The sequence below is a fragment of the Melozone crissalis genome, unplaced genomic scaffold, assembly GCF_028551555.1.
Source record: "Melozone crissalis strain CALT ecotype California unplaced genomic scaffold, PUWL_Pcris_2 ptg000027l_1, whole genome shotgun sequence".
In the NCBI taxonomy this organism is placed as follows: Eukaryota; Metazoa; Chordata; class Aves; order Passeriformes; family Passerellidae; genus Melozone; species Melozone crissalis.
Window position 1 is genome coordinate 12,975,363 of NW_026535805.1, and position 14,973 is coordinate 12,990,335.

The 14,973-nt window shown below is 39.0% G+C and overlaps 2 protein-coding genes across 3 annotated transcripts in view; one reads left to right on the top strand and one right to left on the bottom strand.

Moving 5' to 3' along the window:
• The window catches only part of BTBD9 (BTB domain containing 9), a 193,500-nt gene that overhangs the window by 163,319 nt on the left and 15,208 nt on the right, over positions 1 to 14,973 (top strand). The window lies entirely within an intron of this gene.
• Positions 1 to 14,973, bottom strand: part of ZFAND3 (zinc finger AN1-type containing 3) — a 132,571-nt gene that overhangs the window by 4,138 nt on the left and 113,460 nt on the right. The window contains exon 6 of the mRNA XM_054280576.1: positions 13,173 to 13,343. Within this exon, the coding sequence (XP_054136551.1) occupies positions 13,173 to 13,343 (171 nt within the window). The remainder of the gene's footprint in view (positions 1 to 13,172; positions 13,344 to 14,973) is intronic.

Sequence of the window (14,973 nt, forward strand, 5' to 3'; positions counted from 1 at the left end):
ATGAAAAACAATTGCCCTTCCTCCTTTGCTACACTCAAGAGCCCTGGTACATTTTTGAGTTTCTGAAGGCTGAGCCGTTCAAGTATCACTACTGACATGGAAAGGCAAAGCCCTTCATTACCAAGTACCATCAATCATCTTAATTGTTCACTCTAGACATTTATCCTTTCATTGCAGGCACCAACTGCTCTGAAGGTTTAGCCTTTATGCTACAGTGACCCCTTTTGATACATTCAAAGAAACTCCCACTGGTAGGTAAAAGAAAGTGAAGTCAACATTACCATAAAACCCTGAGCTTCTGGTACTTAAAAATCATCTTACCTATCCCACTAGCATTAGTATTTATTATTTTCATTCCCAAGTCAACAGGCAGAAGTTCAGAACTGTCAGAACTTGCACCATTTCCAAATTTCATTTAATAAACAACCTATGTTTGTATAGAGCCCTATACAAAGCCTATTCAAAAGCAGTTCTAGTAGTGACACAGACACAATCCTGTGCTGTGTGCTTTGACTTCACATTCTTCACAAGCTATTTTACTTTTCTTGCAAATCTGAAATTTTAATCAACAGATGTTGAAACAGAATTTAAAAATAATTTGTGACTTAAGAGTTGAAGATACTGCAAAAATTCTCTACCAAAGGTTAGAAGTAAAGTGTGTAAGGTTAGAAGATAACTAACTACACCAAAGGTATTATCTAACAAGGTATTGCATGAGTCTACAAGCAGCTTTCTGTTCAAGAACAGATTTTAACATCTCTTTAAGCAATGAACATATCTGCAGGCTATCACGCAGCACAGCCAAACCAGGCAGATGAGCCAGCCGAGAAGATCAGCTCATGCTGCTGCACTGTTCAGAACAACTGCACACCACTCTACCCCAAAACAACATTTCTGCATCTCCCCCGTAGCCCTTCCAACTGGAAAGATGATTTAATGTGTTGCAAATTATACTAACAATAAAACTATTTATAAGTAAGTGTGGAAAGGAATTTTTTCTGGGTTTTTTTTAAAGGCATGAAATAGGTAAGAAATGACTGGAAGAGCAGAACAAATAGCTACCAAGACACAAAGCAAGATGCTAAAGGCTTCAGCACCTGAGAGGTGCAGTATGACCCAGCTCACTCCCTGTGCTCTGAAGGCTGTTTAGCAAGAACCCACGGTAATGGAAAGACGGGAACGTGCGCTGTAGTCCAGCCAGGCAAAGCTTCCAGGGCAGCTTGGACACACGGTGTAGGCAACAGAAATGTATTCCAGTCTGCTGGTATCTGGTATTTTTCTCTTTCAGACAGCTCCATCCATGCATCTACTCTAATTATCTCTCCTCTCTGTTCTGTGGGAATGCTCTGCACTAGAATTGTCAGCTTTCATTACACAACTCAAGGAAATTTCAGGTTTACTGACATTTTCTGTATAAGCAAACCAAATCCCACAAAGCTAAACAGCAAGGTTTTGGAAATAAGTGAACTAAACTCTTCTGTTTCTCTTTCCCAGCTTTGCAAGTTGACATAGACTTGGACAAAGTGATAAGTACCTCAGAATAACTTGGTTGGGAATCTTGTCATTCATTTCCAAGGGGAAAGAGAGGAGCATGCCACAGTATGATAAAGCTTTTTAACCACATAGATGTATTTATTAAAACTCCACAAAATTTAGGTACTCCTTTCTATCGTTTCCACTGCAAACTGAGTGGATGGGGAGTGTTAACCTCTAGGTGCTCAAAGTCAGAAGTCTCTAAATATCAATGCACATTGTCTTAAGCACTGCCCTCTCAAAGCACTTCAGTTCCATGAATCTTCACAAACAGCACACAGCTGTAAAAGGTTCACAAAACATACAGGAGGATGAAGTGTACTTTTCCTATTAACTTATTTTTCTAACCATTTGCTATGATCACTGCGACTTAATTCACAGAATTTTCTTCTTCATATAGATCATTGATACCTACTCACAACTACCAAAATGATCAACAGCTGAATTAAAGAGAGGAAAAGGAAAGAGGTGGTGTAAAACACCTTAGAATGTTTCTTTTTCTCTGGCAATCTGTCCCTGGGACTGGATGGGCACCCTGGGGCTTCCCTCCTGCTCTCAGTCAGTGATAGTTTCAGGTTTCATGCTGGAAGCATATAGCTCTGTGATACCTCTGGTGCTACATAAGAGTGCTTATGAGATCCTACAGATTCATTTTGTATTTCTACTACTGGTTGTACACTTAGGAGAAAAGAAAGGAGTAAGATTTTTTTTTTCTGTTCTTCCTCTAGTTTGCTCTCTGCCATAAAGAGGGTAAAGAAATGTGTATATATCAGCATTAGAGACGAAAAAGCATTTGTGGAAAGGACTGCCCAAGAAGTGAATGGAAAGAGGGAGGACATAATCTTAATACTGTAACAGCCGCTAGACAGGTATGGTTAAAGATTCTGCAAGAATTCTTCCAACTGCAAGGAAAAGACTCTGTATTTCCAAGTTTGGTCATGTATAACCTGTGTTTCAAAGTTTTTTTCTGTCTATTTCCTTTAAGATCATAAGCCTGGGAAGCTGCTTTAGGGAGCACACAAGAGATGCAGTGTGGCACTGTGGAGACCCTGCCAACAAAGTATGTTTTATCCTAGTTCGTGCTAATTTCAAATACACTTTCCTATTTATCTGACTACTAGCACAGAAAGATGTCAAACTATTTTTTCCTACATTGAGCCTGACAAATTTTGAACAGACAATTCATATCACTTCAGGACAGAGCAGATGCTGCTTTTTAGGGATTTTTTTGGATCAACAATTCTTAAAGAGGTTCTACACAAGGCACTACTCTATTCCTTGTCTTTGGAACTAAGAAGAACAACTCAAAGTTTCCTCCTGTTTCTTTGAAGACATTGTATTTGGAGTGGAAAAAATTAAGATATGGCACTCTTCTAGACTCAATTCTTAACTTTTGCTGTATTGAACACTAATCCCAGAGAAGTAGGGAAAATGTTTAGGAACAGAGCTGAGGTTTTCAGGAAATTATTTCTGAATTTCAAATAATCCCTAACCAAAGTCATAAATACAGCACATCTACTTTGTAATAGTAAGTTGCCATTAACAAATGTTTGCTATGGGTCAGGTTGACTGACTGAGTACTGCAGGTCTCTAGTAAAGATTCTGTCCCAGTTCCATCATGCACCAGAAGAAGATGGTGGTTAAATATTTTGATTTGGACCAGATATTCTTCTTGCTGCACAGAACTCATGCATTTGAGAGTAAACACTTCCACATCACAAGTTCTTCACCCACAACAGGTTTGTAAGTTAAAGCTGTTATCTACTGGGGACGGCCTGTCAGTACAATTCATGTTCAGGAACACTCCCACAGACACAGGGGAGTGGGACCATGCAATCAATACTCCCTTCATACCCCAGAGGTCACTGACTTACCCAGTGGTGACAATGGCATCTGTAGGCTCCCCTTCTGGCCTTACACACTGTCCCTGGCTTTAGGTCTCAGCTTTACCCACAGCAGTCAGGCACAAGCAGCAGCTGTGACACCACAAGCTCGCTCTCCAACCACCACAACTGTTGGGTCACTGCTCTTGTGTAATCTCTGCAGAACTGGGCTCTGGTCCCAGTTCATCTGTGATAAAGGAGCAACTTCCCAGAAATTAGCATTTTAATTTGTCATGTAATATGTTGATATAACTGGAAGAAACATTTTTCACCAAAGACTTGTGCAATTGTTGAAACACAAAGGCAGGGAAAAACCCCCAAATAACTAAAACTGGTTAAACTTTAATTTAATAAGAGAATCTTTGGAGAAACCATTTTGCTCCAAACAACTTACAGCATCAAGTGAGGTATCAGATAATAAACATAAATGATCAATTTATTTGAAGGAGGGGAAAAGTAAGGTTCAAAATTAGAAGTTTAGACTTTAGGTAGGTGAGGAGTTTCCTTATTTAAACAATTGTGTGATTTTGCAATGGCATATTCAAGAGGAATTAGTATCACTGCTGCACTTGTAAAAGGAATATTCATTGCCACATTTGCACGGCCAAGAACACACTGAAATAACACTGCACCTCCCAAATAATTCCTAGTTTCACAAGGTTATGTGGGAAAATGAAACCAAATAACAGGATGCACAGAAAGAAAGCAGAATTATGTCAAAAAGGCCTCCTAGTGTCCAAGGCAGCTAATGAAGTAGAGGTAACTTTTACTAACAGGTTACACTATCACAAATGTTAACACTGCTATAAAATTAGATCTTCCATGGGTTATACCAGCTAATCAAGAGGCATTTGTTTCCCACTCAACATATTTAGATTTGAGCAGTGTAGCCTCTCTAGATTTGAGTGGTGTGAAACCTTAATTAAAGTGTCCTGAGAAATGGCAGGTGCATGACAGAGCTCTCCTAAGGTCAGAGCTGGGACTTGTGCAATATTTAACACTTTAAAAAGAGCTGTGTGAGCTTTAGTACTTCTAGAATTCTTTACACCAAACCCACCTGAGCTTATACACTTCTCCCAGAAGCTGAGGATTTAATTAAAAGCTGAAGTGTACCCAGAAAGTTAATTAAAATAGCAAACAATACCTAGTGATTCAATAATGTATGTGTGTAATTTTGTTTAGCCCAATGAAAATGCAGGAAAGATAAGGCTACTAATAAAGACCTGGAATGAATAATGAAAGGGTTTGTACTAACATCCAGTATGTGTGGCATTAATTGTAACAGTTCTCCTGGATCCTGCATGTATTTTGACTTCATCACATGCTGAATACAATTGCAGGTTTGACTTTCAGTCTATTTCCTGAGTTGTATTACTTATGCCCTGGGTTTCAGTAGAGGTTGCACCGTAGTGATCTACAGTCTGAGAGCAGCTGGGCTGGCTGGCCAAACAAGAGAGATGCAGCTCTACTTCCTTTAAACCTAAATAAAATATGTTTTATGTCTTCATTCCTTATTTACACCTTCTGTTCAGGGTCTCTTAGATTACACCTTCTGCTCCATGAGAGTTTTCTGTTACTGTAGCCTCTTGCAATCTATGTCAAGAGTAATTCTTCTTCTAATCACAGGAAAATAGAGTTCCATTCAGAAGTCCAATTTACACCACAAAGGAAAACAAATGCTTAGAGCAATGTACACTACCACTATTCCTTTTTTTTTTTTTCTTTTAGTGTAGATTTACAAAGCATTCCTGGCTCCTGCTTGTTCAGAATATGGCAGGAGCCCATACATGACTTGTGCCTGTAACTTGCAAAAATGTCATCAACTCGGGAATGTTTAACAGCTCTGAACACCTCTGTAAGCATTTGCATTTCAATAAGCATAAAGATACAGTAAATAAATATATTACCTTTAAAAACTTACTGAATACTATTATGTGATTATAATATCCATTGATGCAGTTTCTCGGCTCTTGAAACTTTCCTCCAAGGCCTGTAAGACTTAATACTAAAAGGCCCTGACACAGACTAATACTATTCTTTTTACATTTGGGAAAACTGATGCACACTGATCTCAATGCCATTTCCTTAGGACATCATTATCCTTAGAACATCCACATCAAACAGACTCAAGTCTCAGTACCTACCTTTAACGCCTTCTTATAATTGAATTATGTACTTAAGGACCACAGTGGTATTTTCCTCTAAGATAAGATTTTATTTAATGGCACTCCTTAGGGGAAAAATACTCTAGCTCCTGGAAAGAATTCTGACTTTTCAAGCAAATTTAGACAATTCCTTTCAATTATCCTTTTTCTCCTCCCAGTTCTGGTGCAGCAGTTGTGGCTATGTTCTTTCCCCATTTCTTCCTGTGAATATTTTAGACTTTCATCAACAAAATTCACATCCCTCCCTACCTAAGCCTTACCTTGTGGTAAGTTACCTAGCTGGTAATGTCCCTTCAGGATTAAACAGATTATTATGGCATATTTTTGGGCCTTCTGTGTCTACTTCAAATATCAAATACTAGTAGAATCAGTACTTCTGTGTACAGCTGTTAACATATGGACAAACATGTTTGAATCATTTTTAAGGGGGACTTATCTGTCCTTTTTTCCTAAGAGAAAAATGACTCAGAGACTGAGCAAATACTTCCCTAAAAGTACTGGAAAAGATATGAGATAGTCTCAGATAGATTTTTATGTTCAAGTTCACTAGGCCATGTGTCTCTTGTGCATACAAGACAATTAAAAAATTGTATCCTCTTTCACTTTACGGAAACACTTCATTCCTCTGTAACTACAATACAGGTATGTATGGAAGGAGATTTAATGTGGCACGCTTACAAAATGCTGATTTTTCACCCAGTACTGCAGTTTCCATTTGAAAACCCCAGAAGGTTATACACTGATGGACTTACCACATCAGTAATGTCAAAAGAAAACCACTTTTTGTTTTTAGAAGGAACAGCCTAACTTGTTTTACTTAAGGAGAACTTAAGAGATGAGCAGCCCATCTCAATTACATGGACTGATTGGGACTACAGGAAGGCAAGGAACAGGCTCAGTACACATTACTAAATCAACACTGCCAAACTTTTGGTAACACAATGGAAGAAATCAAAATCAGCACATCCTGTAAGAAACCCATGTTAATTGAACAAGCTGGAGAATTATACTGGAGCCTCTTCAAACAATATTTCATGATTCCTAATTATAAGGAGCATGAACTCCATTAACACTTCTAAAGCTGTGGACAGCTTTTCTGAAACCTAGACACTAAAGCATTTTTCTGGGTCCTACACTTGGAGTCTATGATGCACCAATTCATCAACTACTTCTTCATTTCCAGTACTTTCAGAATACGTATTAGAAAAAACCAACATTAGTTAACAGCTCCTATTCCTCATCAATTAAACTGGAGTCTTCATAAAATACAACAAAACAAACTCCCTTCCCCTTCTGAGTTCAAGTTCAAACTTCAATAGACTTTGTGTTTTGTTGGGTATTTTTTTAGTACTTGCAGCAAGATAAGGTAAGATGCTGGACATTCCTGAAATGGCTGAAGCAAAACAACTATTCTGGGAGCAACTCTCTTAGGAGAGCAGCCAACACAGGACAGCTGAATGTGGCACATCTTACAGGCTGACAGTAAAACTTGCCAAGACTGTAGCAACCAGTCACTAATAAGATTTATTTTAATACTCCTTACTCAACTGGCTGACTCATACTCTCCAGAAGCACTGTGCATATTTCATCTTAATCAATGGAAGTACATCTGTTATACCAAGACAGAATCATGCCCTGAAGCCATTTTGGCTTGTACCAGATAAACCTTATCCATCTAGAAAGTGAATTTACCAGCACCATTACAAATTCTCCTCCACAGAAAAAAGTTCCATGGAAACGGAACTATGATTTAGTATTTGACCAAGTTTTAAAAGAAACATTAGTTTCAATACATGTTTGACAACTTTGTGTAAAGATGGAGCAGCTTATATATTCAAATTTGTTTCTTTTTTCCTGTTTTTCTGCAGATTATTTCTAAATTAACTGAGTAAATCAAATCACTCCAAATTTATTTTGGCACAATCCAAACAAGTGCTTCATCTCCTGAGTTTATGGACCAGCAGTTCTGTTATTAAAGTTAAGAATCTGCAGCTGCTTTTCTTCCACTTTTTTGATTACTCAATGACAGTGAGACTTGCTGCCATTTTATCTGTAAGTACAGTCTCTGCCTTCTGGATGTATTTTGTCTCTGCTAGTGCTTGATAGGAGTCTGTTTTTCTCTCTCTCTTATCCCTCTGCTTAGACCAAACAAAACAAACCAACAGTAACACCAAGAAAAGAATTTCAAGAGATTGTTATAGATTTATACAGAACTAAATGAAAAACAGGGATGTGAAAAATAAGCACAGTAACTAGGAAGGAAATTTATGCCCTTCTAGAGAAGCAGGCTGTGGTGGGCCATGTGCTCCACCCTCAATTGCAGGTGCTCAGCACCCCGAGGTGGCTCTCTGGCTGAGTTGCAAAGCTGGACTCTTGTTTCCTGGCTCAGTCTTACTGCTGTAGAGGCCACTTGTGAACTCCATCCCTTCCAACCAAAAAGCAGACAAACATCAGTACTTGCCAACATCTCACAAATTAAAATTGCAAACCACCACATTCTGCCTTCACCTCTGCCTGAGGTTAGTGCTCACAGCAGCCTCCCCCAGGAGCAGCAGCGAGTGCACAGCTGTTAGGCCAGATGCATTCCAGGAAATTGTCGCTTCTTACAACATAACCCAGGCCAGTAAAATTCCAAGAAAAGCTTTCTTGTCCACACAGGCAAGAAATATGGCTAGCAAGTGTTTGATCAGAACGCAACATGACTGAGCAATTATTTTTCAAGTGTGATCAAGCTGGAAGGTTTCAACATCTTCCCGTCCTCTTAAGTACCTCCTCTGGCCCAAGGACAGGAAAAACATTGCAATTCCTATCTGAAAAGCACACAAGCAAATGGCTCTGCTGCTGGAAGCTGCAGCCTGGCTTGCTCTGCAGGGCCCATTATCTCAGGCACCCCTCTGGCTGCCAAGAGCCAGGTGCAGTCTGAGGTACAGACACACCCGTAAGGATGTGGCCAACAAACACCAAAGTGTTCTACACAAAAGCTGCTGCAGAGCTGGCACACTACAATCATTTTTCTTTAACTGCTGACTAGAATGGATCATATTTCTCATGTAATTCCATAAAAAGGATCACTGCAGACTTCTGCGTGTTGGCTTGGTACCACAGACCTAGTGCTAGCAGAAGTGCTTTTAACTGTAAAACTGTAAGCCTCTTTCGTAAAATTAAATTTTGCTTTCTGTGCAAATAATTTCTATAGAGTAAAAGTTTACAGCTCAGTGTCTTTTAAAACTGTACATGACTTTATTTAGCAGCAATATACATCTAGTCAAGCAATAAGGGCAGGCCTAGAAATTTATAGTGTTATTTGCAACTAATCAACCTGCCTTTTTTACAACACATTTCCAAAACAGTTCAGTGTTTTATAGCTACTTCCACTAACACATTCAGTGCCCCCAGTTTTGAACCAACTCTCTGGTAACCATCCAGTTATGACACCACTGAGGCAACAACTTCCTTTTCAGGTCAAGGATCAGAGGCAGTTGATTTCAGAGTGCTTGCAAAAATGCTGTAACAGAGTGTAACTGGAAGAATATGATTCCTGCAATTCTTTGATGATAAAACTGACTCCTAAATTTAATATTAAATAAAAATTATTTCAATACAATCATTATTGACACTGAACTATTGGAAGAGCTATCCAGCCCAAATTAGAGAACACTGCTCTCTGCAGGACTTGCCTGCTCTTACTGTCACCTACAAACCATGCACAGGAAGCTGATTTTGTTTGAGTGGTGTTGATACAAAGGTTATCCCATCAGAAGCTCAAAATGAGAATTCATTTAAAAATTTCTCTTTCTCACTGGAGCTTGCAAAGTGCATCAGCAATTAACAATTCCTATCACTTCTCCCAGTTTGCTGTGTGAAAAGGCTCAGAACTCATCTTACAAATTGCTCTTTTGAAGATCAAAGGGAAGCTGAATTTGTCTTGTGTGTGCTCTGGATGAGTTTGTAATTTACTGGAACTTTCAGAGGAGGCTTGGCAGCACACTCGCTTGACAGCCCCGGGGCACAGGATTCAGGGGAGCTCTGTGACTCTTCCCTTCTGAGTTCCTTCCTTAGCTTTAATTGGCACCTCATTAGAAATTAATGAAAATGACATCCTCTGTTCTTCCTGCTCCGGGCATAGAATGCTACAAAAAGGCCCATCACAATTCATAACACATTTAATTTATACAGCAATGGCTCTTAAGCATTATTTATGAGATGTGAATTTCTTGTCAGCAGTTAGTAACTTGAACACAGCGGAAGAAGAATGAAAAAAGATCTTGAGAGTATGTGTGTATGAAAACAAACAAATCTCTCTACATCTGAAAAATGTTGTGTTTGAATTACTGGAACTCCCTTCTCAGTAGTGAATTGTTGTTCTTCAGAGCAAAGCCCTGCAGTACTGTCAAATCTGTCTAAAATTCCATGTAGTGTCAAGGGAATGAGCTCAGCAGTGTCACCTCTCTCTGGACAGGGCTTACAGGAGCCAGGAGAGCCAATACAGCAGCCTCCCAAAGATCTCTGAGCTGGGGTAAAGCACCAGTCACTCTCTCTGTCTCCTTTCCAAAAAGGCTGTGCCCTGTTGGACAAGTCCCAGCTAACTGGATCAGTATTTGCAGATACATCTACATTGAAACATTGTTCAATATGTATATATTTTACTTTCCACTATGTCTCACTAAAAATCTCACTGGAGGATTCACCAGCACAAACCATCAAAAAATAAGATGATTTCCAGTACTTTTAACATTAGGACAAGAAGATACACAACAGGAAACAATTAAATTGTTGGTCTGTGGAGTGAATTAGGATTTTAACAAGACTGTTTCAGACACAGTTTTGGATCAACATTTTTGTGCTTTAAATCCTTTTTCCTTACATCCAAGCAAACGCACACACTCATCATTCTGAAGATGGTGTCTGCCTTTTTATTGATCCTGATATCAGATTTTCTCTTAATGTTTAAAACTGGGAGGAGTTTCCTCCATTATTTCCCGTTGCTTTAGTTCAGGATTAAGATGCCAAGAATTTAACAGCAGTGGTTCAAAACTCAGTTTAAACAATGTTCTATGCTGACCATTACTTTTGAAGAGTGTATGTGCTTATTTTACACCAGTTGATTCTATCTCATCACCTCCACCTGACCACACATCATTCATTACTGGTGCTTCACATTAGGACAGAAAGTATAACCCAGTCATGTGGATTTAGGAAATATTTTAAACAAAGGACAATTTGACAGATTTATTCTACTGCATTTCCATCACATCCTTTCAGGGTTTTTGAATGGGCTTGTCATTCATGACCTAAAGCAACCTAATTTTACAGACAGCAGGGCAAGCTAGCAAGAATGGTTCCTCAGGCAGCATCTTTCAAACTGACCAGAGACACATGCTGCTGATCACTGGTAAAGCAGCTTGGGTGATGTGAAGCTGAGGTGCCCAGTGCTCCTTCTTCTTAATAGGAAGCATTTGGCTTGCTTCTTATGATATTAAAGGTAAGTGGCACAGGGTATGCCCACATTCACATCACATCAGAGCACAGATAACACACCCTTATTGCACACAGTATTAATGAAACATCATAACTGCACAGGAACCAAAGACTTCCAGTTTTTTCAGCCCTCTTGGACACATGGAAATAGACTCCTGCCTTCTATTTTCTCATTAAAAGTATAGAATAGAAATATTTATAACACAAACTATAACTTGTGTAGGATGTAATACAGGAATGTAAATTTCCCTCACTATTGCTGAGGAATTCAGAATTTTTTCACATTCATGTTTTATTAACACATTTTATGAACTTTAACAGAAGTATTTCCATAAAGCAATATATATCCACTAGAAGAAAATTAAAGAATAAAAGAACAATTTCTACAACATTTATATTACAACAGTATTGAATTATGGAACTACTTCATGAAAACTTGAGAGGAACCAGCTAAATGTATCTGTAATCCAATTTACAGAAAAAAGAGGCAGGTCTTATATAATTTTAAAAACATTACTGATCAATGAAAGGGCTTTTTAAAAGTTGCTTCCAACTTAATTGCTCTTACATAGCTCCAATATTGCAGAATGCAGGAAAGATTAATGATGTTACATAATGGTTAAGCAATCATTTATCCAATCCACCCCAAAATTCAAACTCTCCCACTATTTGGGACCATTATGCTATTTCAGTCAGGTGCCTGTGAGCAGCCTGAGTTGCTGTATACTTGACAATAGCAGACCAAGAACAGAAATTGCTGCCTCTATCATGCTGAGAGAAAGAGCCATACCAAAATGCATCAGTGATAGCCCTGAATCTCTTCAGTTTGATAAAAATGTTACCAGGCACTTCAAAGTATCCTGACACATGACTTCCATAACAGGAATTTCAACATTACAGCTTTTGATTTCATGTTTGGTGGCTCCACATATCATGTAAGTTCTGTGCCAGCGCTCCAATATCAAAACAAAGCCTTATCTCATGTCCAAAAGAGCCCAACACAACAGTAATCTCTAGAGCCTGAGGACAGACAGACGCTGAAGAAGAGAACAAAGCATAACCCAGAATCTTTGCAGCGTTCTATCGCTCCTCTTCACTTGGCATTTGGTATTCAGTATAGGATTATCTGTCTTTGTAACTACCTTAGCCCACCTTTCCTCTCCACACTGCTGCTCAGAGGGACATGCCTTCTCTCCAGATAATGGTTTTAACGCAAGATGTTATATTTCATAGGTGCAACGTGAATTGCACCTATCATTTGTGCAGATCCTTTGGAAATTATCCCCTGCCTGAGACACAATGGAGTAACTGAAACAAACTTCTCCAAATGTATCAATAAAAGCACTGTCAGAGAGTTCAATGCAACCTTCAATACATGATTATATGAAAAAATAATTAGCAGGTAAAACTACCACATGCCATTATCACTGGGTCTAACAAGCACATTTAAACCAGTTAAGAACACAATTGTTCCATGAAGGAGAGAGCATCTCCTATGGAATGCAGTCACATTAATTATTGTTTCAGAAAGATTATTTGCATTTAATGTGAAACCCCAAATTAGCTGCCTGCATGGGATTATTGTCTTCAATGCAACTACCTGAACAGTGTCATCAACTTTGGAAAAGACAAGTTGGATGATTATTAGTGCATGGTGAAAAATAAGTCTTACCCACACAAACTAAGTGTGAGAATGGAAATATTTTCAGTTAGAGGGGGTTTTTGGATTTCAGTTTTTAATATTTATGTAATTATAACATGCAGAAGCAGCTACTGACCTATGTTCCTTTACACCCTATAGAAACCTTCTTTGCATATTTACTGATGTGCTTTGTGCCTCCTCTCCTGTCAAGTGGGTATGATGCCCTTCCTGCCTTACAGGGAACTTCTGAAGCTGAATTCATTAATATCTGGCATCTCTTGAGACAAGGCAGTACATCAAGGCCAAAGTTTTAAAGGGGAAATTTGAGGAACTAATGATAACTTTTTGCTACCAATGGAAGCTATAGCTTCTGTTTCAAGCATCTTTGCAAGGTGAAAAGCGCAAGTGTTCTCTGTGTTTCCACGTGTGACCCAGACCTGAGCACGGCTGCGACTGCCAAGCTGTACTCACCACAGCGACACGATCCCAGCTCCTGCTGTACTAGCTCCAGTTTTGTTTGGCACTGGAAGCATCGACGTCTACTCTTCTGTTTGGATCGACTGGTTTCTTCAGGCCTGTCATTACTGTCATCCAGTAGCCGTGGCCGTTTCACAGGAGAAGCCTCACTCTCCGACTGTGAATCTGTTGTATTCACAACAAATATTTTAGGAAAAATATTAGAATTTCCTTGCTGAGGCATCCCTTTAGACAGACTGAAGGTATATTGCTTTCAGCTGGTATACTGCTTTCAGAGGTATCCCACCAAGCAGTGTGATACATCCCATTCTATTGCATATGCATGTTTTTCTAACAACCAAAATGAGCATCAAGTAAAGGACAAATTATCTTTGTTCCCTATAAGAACCCCTCCTGCTATCAATACTGAGCATAAAGTGAACTGATTAGCTTCCTTCCAGCCTTGCTGGGTCATATGGAGATACATGTAGAGCATACACCATCCTAAACAATTGCAGGCTTCATCTGTCTTCTCATTTATTTTCTCCTGCGCCGCCTTCGGTGTCCCCACACAAACTGACTGAAGTGATTGAAAACAACTGAGCACAGATTTGACCTATTTCCTCCCTGGACAGGAGGGGGATTTTTCAAGCACAGCATGTAAATTGTATATCTTATGACTGAAGGCAGTACATGAAAGCACCATATCGTGCTTCCCTCTCTTTCCACATGGATAACAATTTAAATGTAAATTAGTATACACCAACAATACAAGCCCAAACAAAATAAGCATGATCTGTACATACATCCTATAAATTTCAAATGCCCAGCCTTTTCTAAAGTATTAGTCAGAATACTATTTGCATTAATAACTTCATAAATTTCAGCTTGTAAGAAAATGGTGTGTGGAAAGCCTAGCCTTTAAAAGTTAAAGTTTATAACAGTCTTACTTCAGGTAGCATAGTGCTTTTTTTTTTTCAGCCTTTCTTATTTTTTACAATGGAGAGTGTACTGACAAGGATTCTAGAGTAACACACGGAATGCACATTACTGACTGAACAGTGAGATGCCCAAGCCTTGTTTTTGTGATATGTCAGAGACATGACAATTCAGTGGATCTGCTGCATTGCAAACCAAGTCAGGCCAGAAAAGATATTTTCCCTTCCCAGATCTGTGCACAGTAGAATCAGTGCTGTATTTCTTTGTAATACAAACTGCAAATAAATCTAATCCCAACTGTACTAAAAATTAAATTGTTGGTTGCAGTGCTGCAAGGAGCTGCTGAAAGACATTACTGCAATCAGTCAGTATTCTACTGAATGATGGTGAGCAAGGAATAAAAAGCCCATTAGGTGAGTTAAATCCCTTTACAACCAACATTAATCCAACAAATAACAGGCTAAATCTATCTTTTTGCCAGGATGGTAACCCATTGAATATGTCTGTACCATTATTCTAAGATTCCATTGCTTATGTCTGCTTTGTGCTATCCTGGATTAGGCAGGAAAAAGTAACTGCCATGGATACAACACTGTCCATAACCTTGTTCTGTCAGCTATCTTACCTGAGCCACTGCTGATCAACATCATGACTTTCCTTGAGTAAACACCTAAAGGAATACATGGTAGCTTCTCCCTTTGGGAGGCTCTGTTAACTTCTGGCTCCTCACATGCAATACAGACTAATTCACATTTCTTACCTGTGTTTCAGCCCTTGTGGCACACTTTTGTTCCTGTTGTACCCCACTGTTCACAGCCATTACTAATAAACACCTTGCCTCACTGGGGCCTACTTTATTTCTGTCACACTGCTCTTA